Genomic DNA, 14,240 nt, shown 5'->3' on the forward strand with positions numbered 1-14,240 from the left:
GCGATCGTACAAAAATACAATGTCGGTATCGGAGACGTCTCGCCAAGATATTGTAAAAGTAAAAAAATAAATCATATTATTTCGTGTAATGGTAAACTCACAACCAATGGTCAACATATATTATCTTTGAGTGCTTCAGTGACAACGTCTATAGTTGCGGTGGCACGACGGTACTGAACGAGATCCATGTATATTATTATCTATATCCTGACTGTGGTGACGATATAATATATCAAAATATTGTAGTGACATAATTGCATCACTGACATCGTGTCACGGACTAAACGGGACGCATTAATTCGCATCGACATGCTGCATGTATATACATATTATACATATCAATCTGGCGCTCGCCGGCCGGTAATTTGATTGGGATTGCCGTTGACCACCGCAATGGTGACCCGTGAAAAATTTCCGCCGCTGTCGTAACGTGCCACTATCGCCGTAATATTTGGTACTGTAGTCGGACGGCGTCGTTATCCACTCTTTCACAGCTAACCACCATGCCGCCATCAGTCTTTGGGTGGCCGAATAACGTGTGTACGCAGTTGACTTACACCGACATGAGTAGTTAAATTATTGCAGAATTTCCTCCGTGTGCCGTATAGTCGTCATAACACACGAGGTCGACGCACGTATGTGTAGGCAATGTAAATTACATACCAAGACGAATGGTGAACTGTTGGGCGGCTATACATTTCACGCACCAAAACAATATATGATTTTAATTGTACCAATACACTCGTCAATCAATCAACACTAAGTAATTTTTAGTTGTATATATTGTCATTTATTTTATCAATACTTATAACTTTTAAACGATTCTAATAAAAAAGAATATTATTAGTACCTATGTAAGACCTAACATTCTTTTTAAAAAGACTTTTAACTAAAAATATCCATTCAGCTTTATATTATTATGTTCTTGACTAACGGTTTACTACACCGAGTGTCAAGTTAGATCAGCTGCAGATAGTATGTTAAAACACTTCGATTAGACATTATAATATTATATATGTATTATTGTATTATTATCATTAATGTGTAGCTCTACGCATAAATGTAGTGAAATTGTCTGTACGATGCGCCGGACAAGCGATAAAGCGATAAATGCAATACACATAGACATAACGCATATATACTATATATTATTATAAGATATATTTATTTTATTTGATCATTTTAGCTTTAAATACAGTCATTATTAGTTATAGATAGTTATTTGTTACTATATAATATAAATTATTTTATTAATCATTCATTACCATGGTTAATTGACAATTGTTGACGTTTTTTTAAATATTATATTATATTAAATTATTATGCACCGAATTTATATTATACTAAGTACAACATTTATTTTATTAATAAGGTAACTATAAAAAAAATTACATCTAAATATCTAATAATACTTTATTATATTTATATGGTTGGTTATAGATATGTTAAAAAATGTTATATAATTATTGAAATAAAAGTTTATTGTTTAAAAATTTAAAATTATAAATGTACAATATAATAAAAATAAAAATTTAACATTATATATTCTGTTGGTACGTTGTTTTTTTTACCGTATTTTTATGTCGGAGATTTTTTTTCGGGCTTTTTTCCGACTACCCAATTGATAATAGTTTGATATAGTGTTTACACATTAATAATTTAGTACCTATATTTCAGATTTCTGCTTTACCGGACCCCTTGTTTTTGCAGTTTTTTTTTTACTTGTATAGTTAGGTTGGTTATACTGGTGGTTAGAACTTGGCGCAAATCATTAAATTTTGACTTATAACATTTTGAAAATTTGCCGTTTATACAACATTGTTTGTTTAATGTTTCGCTAAAAGTAATGAAGTGAGGCAATGGTCTCAAACTATGTAAGAACGGCAGCTGCACATTCTGATGACACCCCTGTCCACACGCCTAACAATATTATGGACACATTGTAATTTTAATTTTAATTGAATACTTGCATATTATATTGTTCTAAACATCGTTTATACAAATCCATTTTTAATTATTTTTGGTTCGCATTTTATTTATTACGTTAGGAAGCGTCAAATTTAATTGTGGAAAGTCACGTTGCAACTTCGGGTGAATATTCATTCGAGCAGTGTGTATACATTTTCTAATCAATGTGGTGTCATTTGAGTCCAGTACACTGAGTATTATACTTGACATCTCAGAATGAATAATTTTGGAGGGACGCTCGCTCAACTGCTCCACTGCCTTACGTTTGACACTGTTAATAACCTTTTGCCGTAACATTGATTGGTGATCACTGATCATTGATCACCTGGTTCGTGATTATGTGTTGTATTTTGTTCACTGCAAATGGCACGGTTAACATCATATTTTATAGCTGCATTACATGATATTTTTACAACATACCCATCATAACACGTTATTCACTATTGTACGATAAAAGCGAAATGTATAACCATTTATAACCCGTAGTGCTTTTAATTTTTCACTCAACATATTATTATTGTGCGAACTCATTTTTACCGCATCGAATGGCGTAGGTATACTGAATGCAATATTCAAAATTACGATCGGACTATACACTTGTATTTATTTTATATAAAAACTTAACAGATAAGTTGTAGTATTCCCACATACATACGATGTGTATAATAATATACATCGAAAAATAAGTTTATCGTAAAATCGGCGAGACCGCAACTAAGATATTACCTACAATTGGCGTGACCGCAACCGTTATCTGCTTATCTGAAAAATGTTCAATGACCGCAGCTAGTATGCAGCCTCGTAAACTTATAATTTATAAATGTTTAACATAATTCTATTGGTTTTTGTTCGTTGAGTACTCTACAATTTTTTCATTTATACAATTGTCTTTTTCGGCATATTTTTGTTTATGTGTCATGTGTGACTTATTAGTTCTTATTTTTATGTACCTATACGTATTTACTTAAAATAACTACTATTGAAATATTATACTAAAATGTACATAAAAATGAAATGTATTATGATATTTTAATTTTTTAAGACAGTATCATCAATTTGATAATTTATAATGTTATATAAAATATAGTTTATTTTTTTATATCGTACTTATCTGTCTTCCACCGTGTATGAACTTACATACGTACCTTTTTTATGTGCCACTATCACCGTAATATTTGGTACTGTAATCGGACAGCGTCGTTAACCACTATTTTACAGCTAACCACCATGCTGCCAGAATCTTCGGGTGGTCGAATAAGTGCGTAATGGACTTATACCGAGTACCGAAATAAGTAGCTTACTTATTGTAGTGGCGTTATTTGAACCTCGCAGGGTACGCATTTGCGTATTTAAAATCCAATATTGTAGTAATTTGGCCGACTTTATAAATTATAAATTTATATATAAAATTAAATATTAATTGTATAAATAGCATTTTTAATTTTTAATTGGCCGAGTACCTGACTAATATAAGTTTTTTTATCCCTAAAAAAAAAAAAAAGTTTTCCGAAAAGACGCATCAATATTTTTTTATAATTGTCTGAATTTTGAATTTTTAAGACATTGGATAATATTCATTTCATATTTCTGTGATAACTATTTGTGCTCAACCGATTTTTGTTTTTTTGTAGTAATTTAAAAACGAATAACTGTAGTTATTTGAAAATTTTACCAAATGTTAATGATTGCATTTCTTGTACATTTTATAATTTTCAAAATATTTTGACTATACACTTATAGGATAAAATAACAATAGCATAATACCATAAATAGACGCATTTATTATATATATTAATATCGCAAATTATCTGAGCATATTAACATTAGAACATATTGATTATTTTAAAATCAGTAAAAAATAGTATGAGTAGGTATGTATTATTCCTAAACAGGACGGTACCGAAACGGGAATGAGTAGTCACATATGTGTATAATATAACGAGTTGAATGTGAATAACTACAGCTTGTATTTAGAAATTAATTTTATTGATTTTGTAAGTCCTTCTTTATTATACGTAGATCATAATCTATTAACTATTTAGTATTTAATAATAATTGAATGATTAAACTTTTAAATATTTTTAAAATTATTAATCATTTAGTTCAGCCAAACCGTATAAAACCGTTAATAACCGTTATAAAATTATAATTTAAAAAAAAATTCAGGATAATATACAATTATTATGATTTTACGTATGAAATTAATTAGATACCAAAAGTTTCGTATGCAAGGCAGCTGAAATATAATAATAAATTCTATAAAATCACAAAGAATTCTATAAAAAAAACATTATTTTAATATTTATCATCCATGGTAAACGACAATCGTCGTCATTTGTAGGAGACGATTAACCATTCTAATAATTTTATTGAACAGTCGTCAAACAACAGCCTTCAGTACATGACAAGTACTCTCATTTTCATAAAATATTTCAATAATTCCATTCCGAAGCGTAAAGAAGACAAATGAAGAAATAAACTAGCTGTTTCTTCGGTGGCTGTGCACGTTTGAACTTTAATATGGCACAGTTTGACTTCGCCGAAAAGCGTCGAAGGATTCTTGCGTAGGTTAATTTTCCTATAATTTTAGGGTAGTAATAAATTTACTTTTTATTCATAAAATAAATAGTTAATGACTTCTACAAGCTGTTACCCCGATGATATAGACCTATATTTTATTTCCGAATTTCCGGTAGTCCAGTCCAATGAAGTGGTCGGCAACCGGCGAGTTATTGTATATACGACCCGTTTTAAATTCTAAAACACTGAAATTTTTTTTTTATTTATATTTTATTATTTTAAAATCCTAGACAATATTTTTTTCCATAGTAAATAATTTAAGAATATAAAATTTTTTTTTATATCTGGTCCGCAAACTGTTTAATTTGTGAATGTGGTCTGAGAGTTCAAAAAGATTACCGACTATGCATTAATAATGAAATTGCCAAGAATAAAATTGTTAAGTACACCTTAGATCCTGGACGTAGCGAAAAATGTATAATAATTTTACAATCATGTAGTTTATTTTCTGTTTTTCATGAATTCTTGTAGCAAATATGATCTATATTTGGTACTTTGGGTGGTAAATAGTAAAATAAAAACACAGATTTCTGAAATATTAAAATTGTTTTTTAAATTGCATTTAATCTGCACATTAGTTGAGTTTTATAGGAACTAAACATGTAGTTGGATCATGGACTACTCACCGACGATGAATTTGTCATTGAGTTGATGGAAAATGAGTCGGCACTCGGCTTCGTTTCAACCCGGAGGATGATCGGCAGCATCAATAAGAAGCTCATCTTAAAATCAACTGTCGAAAGGATTTGTTTGTATTATATCATAATATTTAGAATCGTAGTAGGTACAGTATACTATATATAAATATAAAATATTTATTAGTGAAGAAGAATTTGTCACAAAGCTGATGGGAAATGTGTCGGCACTCGGCTTCGTTTCAACCCGGAGGAAGATTGGCAGCATCAATAAGAAGCTCATCTTAATTTAGTTGTCCTCTTACGCATTAGCGCTCATCTCTCATCCACTCATCTAACATATTGACTATCGCCGGCCGGCAACACACATATATTATACACATTACCCGTTTTATATTATATAATATTATTAATACCTACATAGTTATTTTCATTGTTTTCATCATTTATTTTTTATTATTTGAATGCATTCATATGATCAGTGGCGTATTTAGGAATTTTAGGATAAGGGCAACACATATTTTGCCGCCTCCCCCCCCCCCCATTAAAAAAAAAATTAAAAAACTTCTACGCCGCGCAATAGTGGTCAAACTGTTAATACCATAGAATACCATGTTATATAAATACTATAGTATTTTATACCTCTATGGCACACATTTGTTGTGAAAAATATTAATGATTGACGTCACTGCGCTAGTACTCATAAAGTACGAAATAAAAATTTTCCGCCCCTCTAAATCTTTAAAAATTTACCGTTCTGGACAACTGGACCCAAAGTCCCTACCTAAATACGCCCCTGCATATAATGCGTTCTCGCTTACGATGTGGATTAGGCCTACTGGGGACACCACAATAAAAAAATGCGCCTCATGTAATACCTCATAAAGTTATTAAACAATACGGACAATGTTATTGTACGTTGTTTAATAATAAAGGTGGTGTGGAAAATTACCTAACACTGTTATTCTTATCTTATAGTTACCTTGCATACATTTTTTTATTAAATACCAATTAAATAATTATTTATATCAAGAAACGAGAAATATTAACGTTTTATAAAGTATTACAATAAAATAGTTTTGAAAAAAAAATATTCTTTGACTTGTTACAAAAAGACTCCAAGTAGTTATTATATTAGTTCTTATTTTACAAAGACACTAACAAAAGCGGGTCAGCTTTAATATTGCCAGAAATATTGTATGTATCTATATTACTTTATACTTTAAAACATTGAATTTACACATTTTTATTTACTAATTATTGTGTATTTTATTATTATTTCATATAAATTTGAAACTTCATATTTTACTAATTTACTGACGCATTGGTTACGTAGGTAGTATTTGTGTCTTATAATAAAATACAAATGTTTGCATGTGAATATGTGATTGTACAAATTTGGATTTTATTAACCATAGCCTACAATTCCTCTAAAATCATTATGTTCTTAATCTTTTACACTAACCAGTTTTCAACAAGTGATTTTTTATTTTCTTAAAATTCAAAAACGAATAGCCGTAAAATTTTAAATGTTTACTAAGTATTTATATTATCATTTTTTCTATAAATGGTTTAATTTTCAAATAATTGTAATTCATTTTGAGCTCTTTATAGACAGTTATATTTGCGTGCTTTATTAGTGTTTTTTAATAGCAAAAACTGATAAATGGGTCAAAATCCTTGATATTTTTATAAACGTATACAGTGGCGTAGCTAGGAATTTTAGTTGAGGGGGGGGGGCAAAATTTCAAAATTATTCATAATAATCATGGATTATATAACGTCAAATACACAAGCATATATAGCCATATAGACATATAGGTAGTAACTAGTAATTAATTTCAGTAAATGAAAATAATAAAATAATAATTACAATATAATATAATATAATGATACAATATAGAACAAAACTATGCAACTTCTTATACAACTTTAATATACAGTTTTTTAAATTACCAAATTTTGTTTAAAAGTTAATTTTCAGGGGAGGTTGGAGGGGCAAGCACCCCCTTTGCGCCCCCCCGTAACTACGCCACTGAACGTATATAATATACCGTCTCTGCTTAGAATAGTTTTCTGTTTAAAACGAATTATATTTTTAAAATTAGATTGAAATTGAAATTCAACACACCTATTAAAGTGACCTACGCGTCACCAAATGTATAGGCGTGTTACAGAGCATTACCACTTAATACCTTTTATTTATTATAATTATTTATTAGGACACCTGTTTTAAAGCTGAATAAAAAAAAAATTAAATTAAATTAATATTATTTTAAATAAAATACCTATACAAATATACCTACTTATATTGCTAAATATATATAAACTAGTTGTCAATGAAGCTGACAGTTTATTTTCTGAACTCATATGAGATTTAAATGATTTAATTACTAATTACTCAATATATATAATATATTATATATTATAAATTAATATATCGTAGTTCAATTATGAGTTAGCTATCAAGCCGCATAAAAAGTAAACACAATTAGATATTACTTAGCAGTTTGGCACATACCTATCGATAATAATACATAATACATTTTCATCGCGTGTTAAACAGAAATAGATATTCCTAATGTATTCGATATCAAGTTATCTCATTTTAACATGCTAGCTTGGGCTACAAAATTACAAAACGTGGTGAGCAGTGGCGTATTTAGAATTTTGCTGCCCCGGGTACACATTTTTTTAATGCCCTTTTTCTCTCACAGTTTTTTTTTATAGTAGCAATTTTTCTTACCCTAAAAAAACTTACAATACATGTGATATGCTAATAGTATCAATAGTATCATGTAGTATAAAAATCTATCGAGTGTCCTAGAATGTTGAATATCGTAGGTTTTCTTAGTAGTACCCATGATAACAAAAAAATTAAAGCCAATTGTAAAATTTATTAATTTATTCTCATAATATGTTTACAAACATCATTCAATTAATTTTTTTCGTCGCGCATTTGATCTTGCAAAATCTTCAATTATTTTATCATAATCCAAATGAAGTATTAATTTTTAAAAAATAACAAACATTTTTATTATCATTTTATTTCAATCTATTAAAAAAAAAGTTCCCAGTTAAATTTGCTGCCCGGGGCAATTGCCCCCCTTGGCCCCCCCTAAATACGCCACTGGTGGTGAGCATTCCACTTATTGTATTCTAATTTCTAACCTAACCTATGTTCAAGGCGACAATTCATCGATTATATACAATAACGTACCTATACATTACATATTAAATTGTTGAGATACAATCTACCTACATATGTATATACTAGGTATATAAATTATAAATTTATAAAATTCAAAAGTATGTTTTAAAACAATAACATCGCCATTGTCGCACATGCAGTCCACGGGGGTTCCAGAGGGTACTTAGGCGCTTAGCACCCCCAGCTTATTTTGAGCTAAAAATATTCTTAAAAGTGTAATTTTGCATTTATAAAAATAAGTTTAATAAGTTTGTATAATTGCATTGGTAATGCACTAATAGCATGGACGATGGACGTACTTAATATATATATAATTTACATATTATATGTACAATATTGGGTATTTGGGTTTGAGATGTTAGTATGTTACCAATTTATAATTATAACGCATTTGGATTTTGGAAACGAGACCTTAACATCATAAGCTATCAGGTTGTCAATATTTAATTTATAGGTAATTTTATTTTACAATTTGGTTTTTACGAATTAAATGTTAAGTACCTAAATATATCCCACAACAATTTGGTCAATAAAAATGGTATTTTAATAATGATGTAATGATGACTTATGATGTTTTAGGAGCTTAATATAAAAGTTTAATAGCATAGATGTTAGAATATAGTAAAACTAAAATAAAATGTACTGGAAACGAGAAACAAATCCCCGGTCCAATGATTTAAATTTTAAATATAGCCTTATGGTTGTCATGGGGTGAAAATCATATTTTAATCATCACTGTCTTAAATCGTGGTGAAAATCTATAAACGTTATGTGATAATGTGATAGGTAGTGATAACACGATCCTGCAACGTTTTGCTTGGATTACGGCCTTAGAAGAAAAAAAGAAGATAAGCATAATGAATAATAATAATAATAAGTACTTTAAAAACGTAACCTCAAATCCTAATACGGTGCATTGATGCACAGTCTCACAGAATGTCCGTAGACTATACATTAATACACTCTAAATTGTAATTGCAGACTGAAGAGTTCTAGACTCTAGAAGTATATGCATAAACATTAGCAAGTTTTTTTGTTAATTAATTTGATTTGTTGTGTTACAAGTAAAAACAAGTCATGTCTGTAAGTGCATTGACGGTGGCCGGTTCTAGGACGTCTGGAACACCCATCCGTACACAAAATGTGATGGCAGCAAATGCTATTGCAAACATTGTTAAAAGCTCATTAGGACCAGTGGGTCTGGATAAAATGTTGGTTGATGACATCGGAGTAAGTTGAAATAATTGTTTAACGCTTCAAAAATATTGTGTTAAAAACTTAATTAATGGTTTTAGGATGTCACTGTAACCAACGACGGTGCTACTATTTTGAAATTGTTGGATGTCGAACATCCAGCTGCTCGAGTCCTTGTTGAATTGGCTCAGTTACAAGATGAAGAAGTTGGTGATGGCACAACATCAGTTGTAAGTATACTATCAAACATGTTGAAGCTATTAATTTTTAATTTTATACTAGACTGAGCACTAAGAACAGCAACTTAACACCTCAAACAAAGTTACTAATGTCTTTAATTTAAATTTTTTCTTTTTTATAATTATTTATACATACAATTTAATGCAACCAAAAAAATTTAATTAATTTTGATTTCATATAAGTAATATGCTAAGTTCATAATATTGTAGTTCACTTATGTGTTTAGTTTAAATATTAGAGTGAAATCTCCTGTTATCAAACTTAAATGTGAGAATATAATCTGTATTCTTACATTAGTGTTTTACGATATTTTAATTTTTAAATTAATTATGAGCATTTTTAAATATTTTATATATTCACAACTTATTTAAAAATTAAAAAGCTGACAAGAAAACACAGATAATGTAATAAATTATAAGTATAATAGGTCATTTCACTTTAATATTTAAGCTAAACAGAAAATTGAATCTACTGAACAAAAATTTGCCACGTTATACATTTATTAGATAGAGACAATACAAATGGGAGTGGCGTCCTCTTAAAAGCTTGGATTTAAAAGCTTTAAGCCTTGTTGAAAGAAAAAATATAATGATTGCTAAAGCTTAAAAATAAATATGATATTAGTTTTAAAATTAATTAATTCAACTAAAGTATCTTGTTATAATGACTGAAAGGGACCTCAAAAGTTGAATTATTTATATTTTTCAACACAACACTTATGATTAAAATAAATAAAAAACCTGCTATCTCAGTGCTATCAAATTTGTATGTATCATGTTATATTTATTTTCAGGTTATAATAGCTGCAGAATTACTGAAAAATGCAGATGAGTTGGTTAAACAAAAAATACATCCAACTTCTATCATAAGCGGATATCGATTGGCATGCAAAGAATCTTGTAAATATATACAAAACAATTTAACTGTAAATGTTGATGATTTACGTCGTGATTGGTTGGAAAATGCTGCTACTACATCTATGTCTAGCAAATTAATCATGGCTGATTCAGAATTCTTTTCCAAAATGGTTGTAGATGCATGCATGCTTGTGAAACGACCATCTGATAAACGTGGTGGAGTGTCTGTACCTATTAAGACCATTAATGTTCTTAAAGCACATGGTAAAAGCGCACGAGAAAGTTTACTCATTCAAGGATATGCTTTGAATTGTACCGTTGCTTCTGAAGCAATGCCAAAAAAAATCTTAAATGCCAAAATTGCATGTTTAGATTTTTCTCTACAAAAGACTAAAATGAAATTAGGTGTACAAGTTTTGGTAAATGATGTTGATCAGCTTGAAGCGATACGTCAACGTGAGTCTGATATAACTAAAGAGCGAGTTCAAAAAATTTTGGCAACGGGAGCTAATGTTATATTATGCACGGGTGGTATTGATGATATTTGCTTGAAATATTTCATCGAAGCAAAAGCTTTGGCTGTACGCCGTGTTAAGAAGGTTGATTTAAAAAGAATTGCAAAAGCTACTGGTGCATCTTTTTTGACTTCTTTAACAAATATGGAAGGAGAAGAGACTTTTGAAAGTTCTAGTCTTGGTGAAGCTGCTGAAGTAGTGCAAGACCAAATATCTGATGATGAATTAATAATTGTTAAAGGACCAAAAGCTCAAAGCGCTGCATCAATTATACTACGTGGACCAAATGATTTTTATTGTGATGAAATGGAACGTTCCATTCATGATGCCCTGTGTGCTGTTCAGCGTGTACTTGAATCCAAATCTGCTGTAGCTGGTGGTGGAGCAGTTGAAGCAGCTTTATCTATTTATTTAGAAAATTTTGCCACATCTTTGAGTTCCCGGGAACAGCTGGCTATTGCAGAATTTGCACGGTCTCTGTTAGTTATTCCTAAAACTTTAGCAATTAATGCTGCACAGGATGCTACAGAGTTAGTGGCTAAACTCAGATCTTACCATAATGAAAGTCAAACAAGTAGTGAAAATGATGTTTATAAATGGTACGGATTAGATTTAGAAGAAGGTGAAATACGTGACAATTTAAAAGCTGGTGTCTTAGAACCTGCTATATCTAAAATTAAGTCATTGAAATTTGCAACAGAGGCTGCAATAACTATTCTCAGAATAGATGATATGATTAAATTAGATCCTGAACAAAAAGCTGGCCGTGGATATCAGCAAGCCTATGATGCTGGAGAACTTTAATTAATAAACAATATTCATGAAAAAATTAACACTAGGTTACTAATATTTTTTAATACATTTTGTATGCTATGTGCAAAAAAAGCATATTTTACTTTGTTATTATTTAAACTATTTTCATGCTTTATAAGCTTACATAATAATAATAACATTCACTTTCAGGTACATTTATAAATGAAAAAGTATTATCTTTTTTTTTTATACATATACACTTATGTTTAATAAAATTCATAATTTTTACTAATTTAAAGTGTTAATTAATGTATCAAGTGCAATTTTAAGTACCTAATATTTCCTAAGTAAGACATCTATTTATTAAACACAGAAAGTGTTTCAATATCAAGTCTCATTATTTTTATGAGTAAATATGTGATTGATGTTTTTTATAATTTGACATTCTAATATATGTTTTAAAAACGAAAAAAAATTATGTACTTATAATCTATTTTAGATTTTGAGTGGAAAAATGAATCGATTGATTTTACAGTATATAATACGATAATGTTTCGATCTGCAACTTTTTAGAGTGTACTCTTATATCAAATTGGATCTAGTCACCTAGCTAACCTAAGATTTAAAAATGTATTGCAAGGTCCTCCTAAGTTGTTATAAATACATTTAATAAAGACAGGTCCACAAATATTTACTATGCACATTTAAAATTTTAACAAAATATTATATTCACTTAAGTCTTAAAAGGACGTTGTCTCCGTAATATTTTTCATACTCATAAAGTCATAACTCACCTAAAAATTAAAATATCATAAAAACTAACAAGAGAACACATATATAATAATGTTCTTACCTAAACGTTTTATAGGTAAATTCACTCTAATATTAAAACTAAAAGCACATTATTGAAACTGGTAAATGGAAATTTACTATGTCGTATGTGTGTAAGACAAAGACAACACATGCGCGGGTGTAACATCATCTTAAAAACTAACATTTTTCTTATTTTGTCATAACTCAAAAACGAAAAGTCGAAGATAAAATAATTCGACTTTGATCTAATAAGTAATAATACATTAAAAAATGTTTTCTAAAAGTATTAATACATACATAAATATTTTCAATTTTAAAATAGTTTGAAAATGTATCACAACATTCTTGTTTTCATAGCTATTTTAGTATATCAAATATACCCTATATTAGCCTATATTTAATAAGTTTGATTTTTCCTTTAAAATTTGTAAATTATTTTGTAGTTATTAATTTATATTATCTTGAATTTCTAATTTAGATTCTGAACGAAGTGAGGTAAAAAAAATCAAAAATCTTTAGTCACAATTTTTGTTTATAAGCATTTAAAGTTCAAATGGTTGCGAAATGTCAAAATCGTGATAATTTGCAAGGAATTTTGAAGTTGAAAATTCTTAAAATTTTTGTGATTTATACCCAATACAAGGTTATCCATATGTTTTCCTTTAAATAACTGTAAAAAAAAAATTCTAGCGCCAATATGGAAAAAATTTGATGAGAGTATGAAATTTAATTTTTTACAAAATAGCGTAAAATAACTATATAATACAATATAATTAATAGTATAATATATCATACCAATTATCCTAGACTGACAAATCATATCCGTTCAGAATCGATCTTCGTATAAAATGATACCTGTCACTGCATTCAAATTTAACATATCCATTATAGTGACCTACATCTCTATAATACAGCAGAGCGATACCCACTTGCCCACTTTTTTTTATAGTTACAACTTTAACATTAAATACAAGTTTGCTCATGAGTAATTGATACTGTAAGAAAAGATTATATAAGTACAGTTTTATTACAAGCATTTTAATTTTAATTTTGAATGAAGAATAAGGATTTTAGTCAGGTACTCAGGTATATTTATTATAATTTAAAAATAATTTTTATGGATACTTAAAACGTAACCTAACTGATGTTATTAGATTTTATGTACACAATGAAATCTTAATCACATTATGAAATGTTTTTGGAAAAATTAATTTAACCTAGGTATTGATAGTAATAGTAAAATTAATTAGTTAAATAACATTTTAGCAGTAGTAACATCATAAAATATAAGCTTACATAAAACTATTGAATTATTTTATAGTTAAAAATGTATAAATTTTTACATTCTTATTTCCAAATAAATCAGATATTCAGATGTTAGGCTTTTCTTATAAATGTGAATAATTAAGTATATAAAAACAAACATATTCAATATTTTTTTTTAAATATATTGTTTTGATTTAATTTATTAGTT

The 14,240-nt window shown here is 28.7% G+C and overlaps 1 protein-coding gene and 1 long non-coding RNA gene across 2 annotated transcripts; one reads left to right on the top strand and one right to left on the bottom strand.

Moving 5' to 3' along the window:
* Positions 1-1,531: 1,531 nt before the first annotated feature.
* LOC132932312 (uncharacterized) lies at positions 1,532-2,513 on the bottom strand. The gene is made up of 2 exons (XR_009662841.1): positions 2,389-2,513; positions 1,532-2,325 (listed from the first exon to the last, which is right to left on the bottom strand). It is a non-coding gene; the product is annotated as an uncharacterized LOC132932312 (long non-coding RNA).
* A 6,783-nt stretch (positions 2,514-9,296) lies between these two features.
* On the top strand, positions 9,297-12,245 carry LOC132931925 (T-complex protein 1 subunit alpha). Its single transcript, XM_060998012.1, has 3 exons — positions 9,297-9,624; positions 9,690-9,818; positions 10,622-12,245. The coding sequence occupies exons 1-3, from the start codon at positions 9,472-9,474 to the stop codon at positions 12,002-12,004; spliced, it is 1,665 nt and encodes a 554-aa protein (XP_060853995.1). The 5' UTR covers positions 9,297-9,471; the 3' UTR covers positions 12,005-12,245.
* The last annotated feature ends 1,995 nt before the right edge of the window (positions 12,246-14,240 follow it).

Source organism: Rhopalosiphum padi, chromosome 1 (assembly GCF_020882245.1).
Source record: "Rhopalosiphum padi isolate XX-2018 chromosome 1, ASM2088224v1, whole genome shotgun sequence".
Classification (NCBI taxonomy): domain Eukaryota; kingdom Metazoa; phylum Arthropoda; class Insecta; order Hemiptera; family Aphididae; genus Rhopalosiphum; species Rhopalosiphum padi.

Excerpts from the sequence above, each read along its gene's own strand:
- LOC132931925 (XM_060998012.1), top strand. The coding sequence starts at position 9,472 with ATGTCTGTAAGTGCATTGACGGTGGCCGGTTCTAGGACGTCTGGAACA. Across the intron at positions 9,625-9,689 it reads TGTTGGTTGATGACATCGGA|GATGTCACTGTAACCAACGA; the intron begins GTAAGTTGAAAT and ends TAATGGTTTTAG. Across the intron at positions 9,819-10,621 it reads GTGATGGCACAACATCAGTT|GTTATAATAGCTGCAGAATT; the intron begins GTAAGTATACTA and ends ATTTATTTTCAG.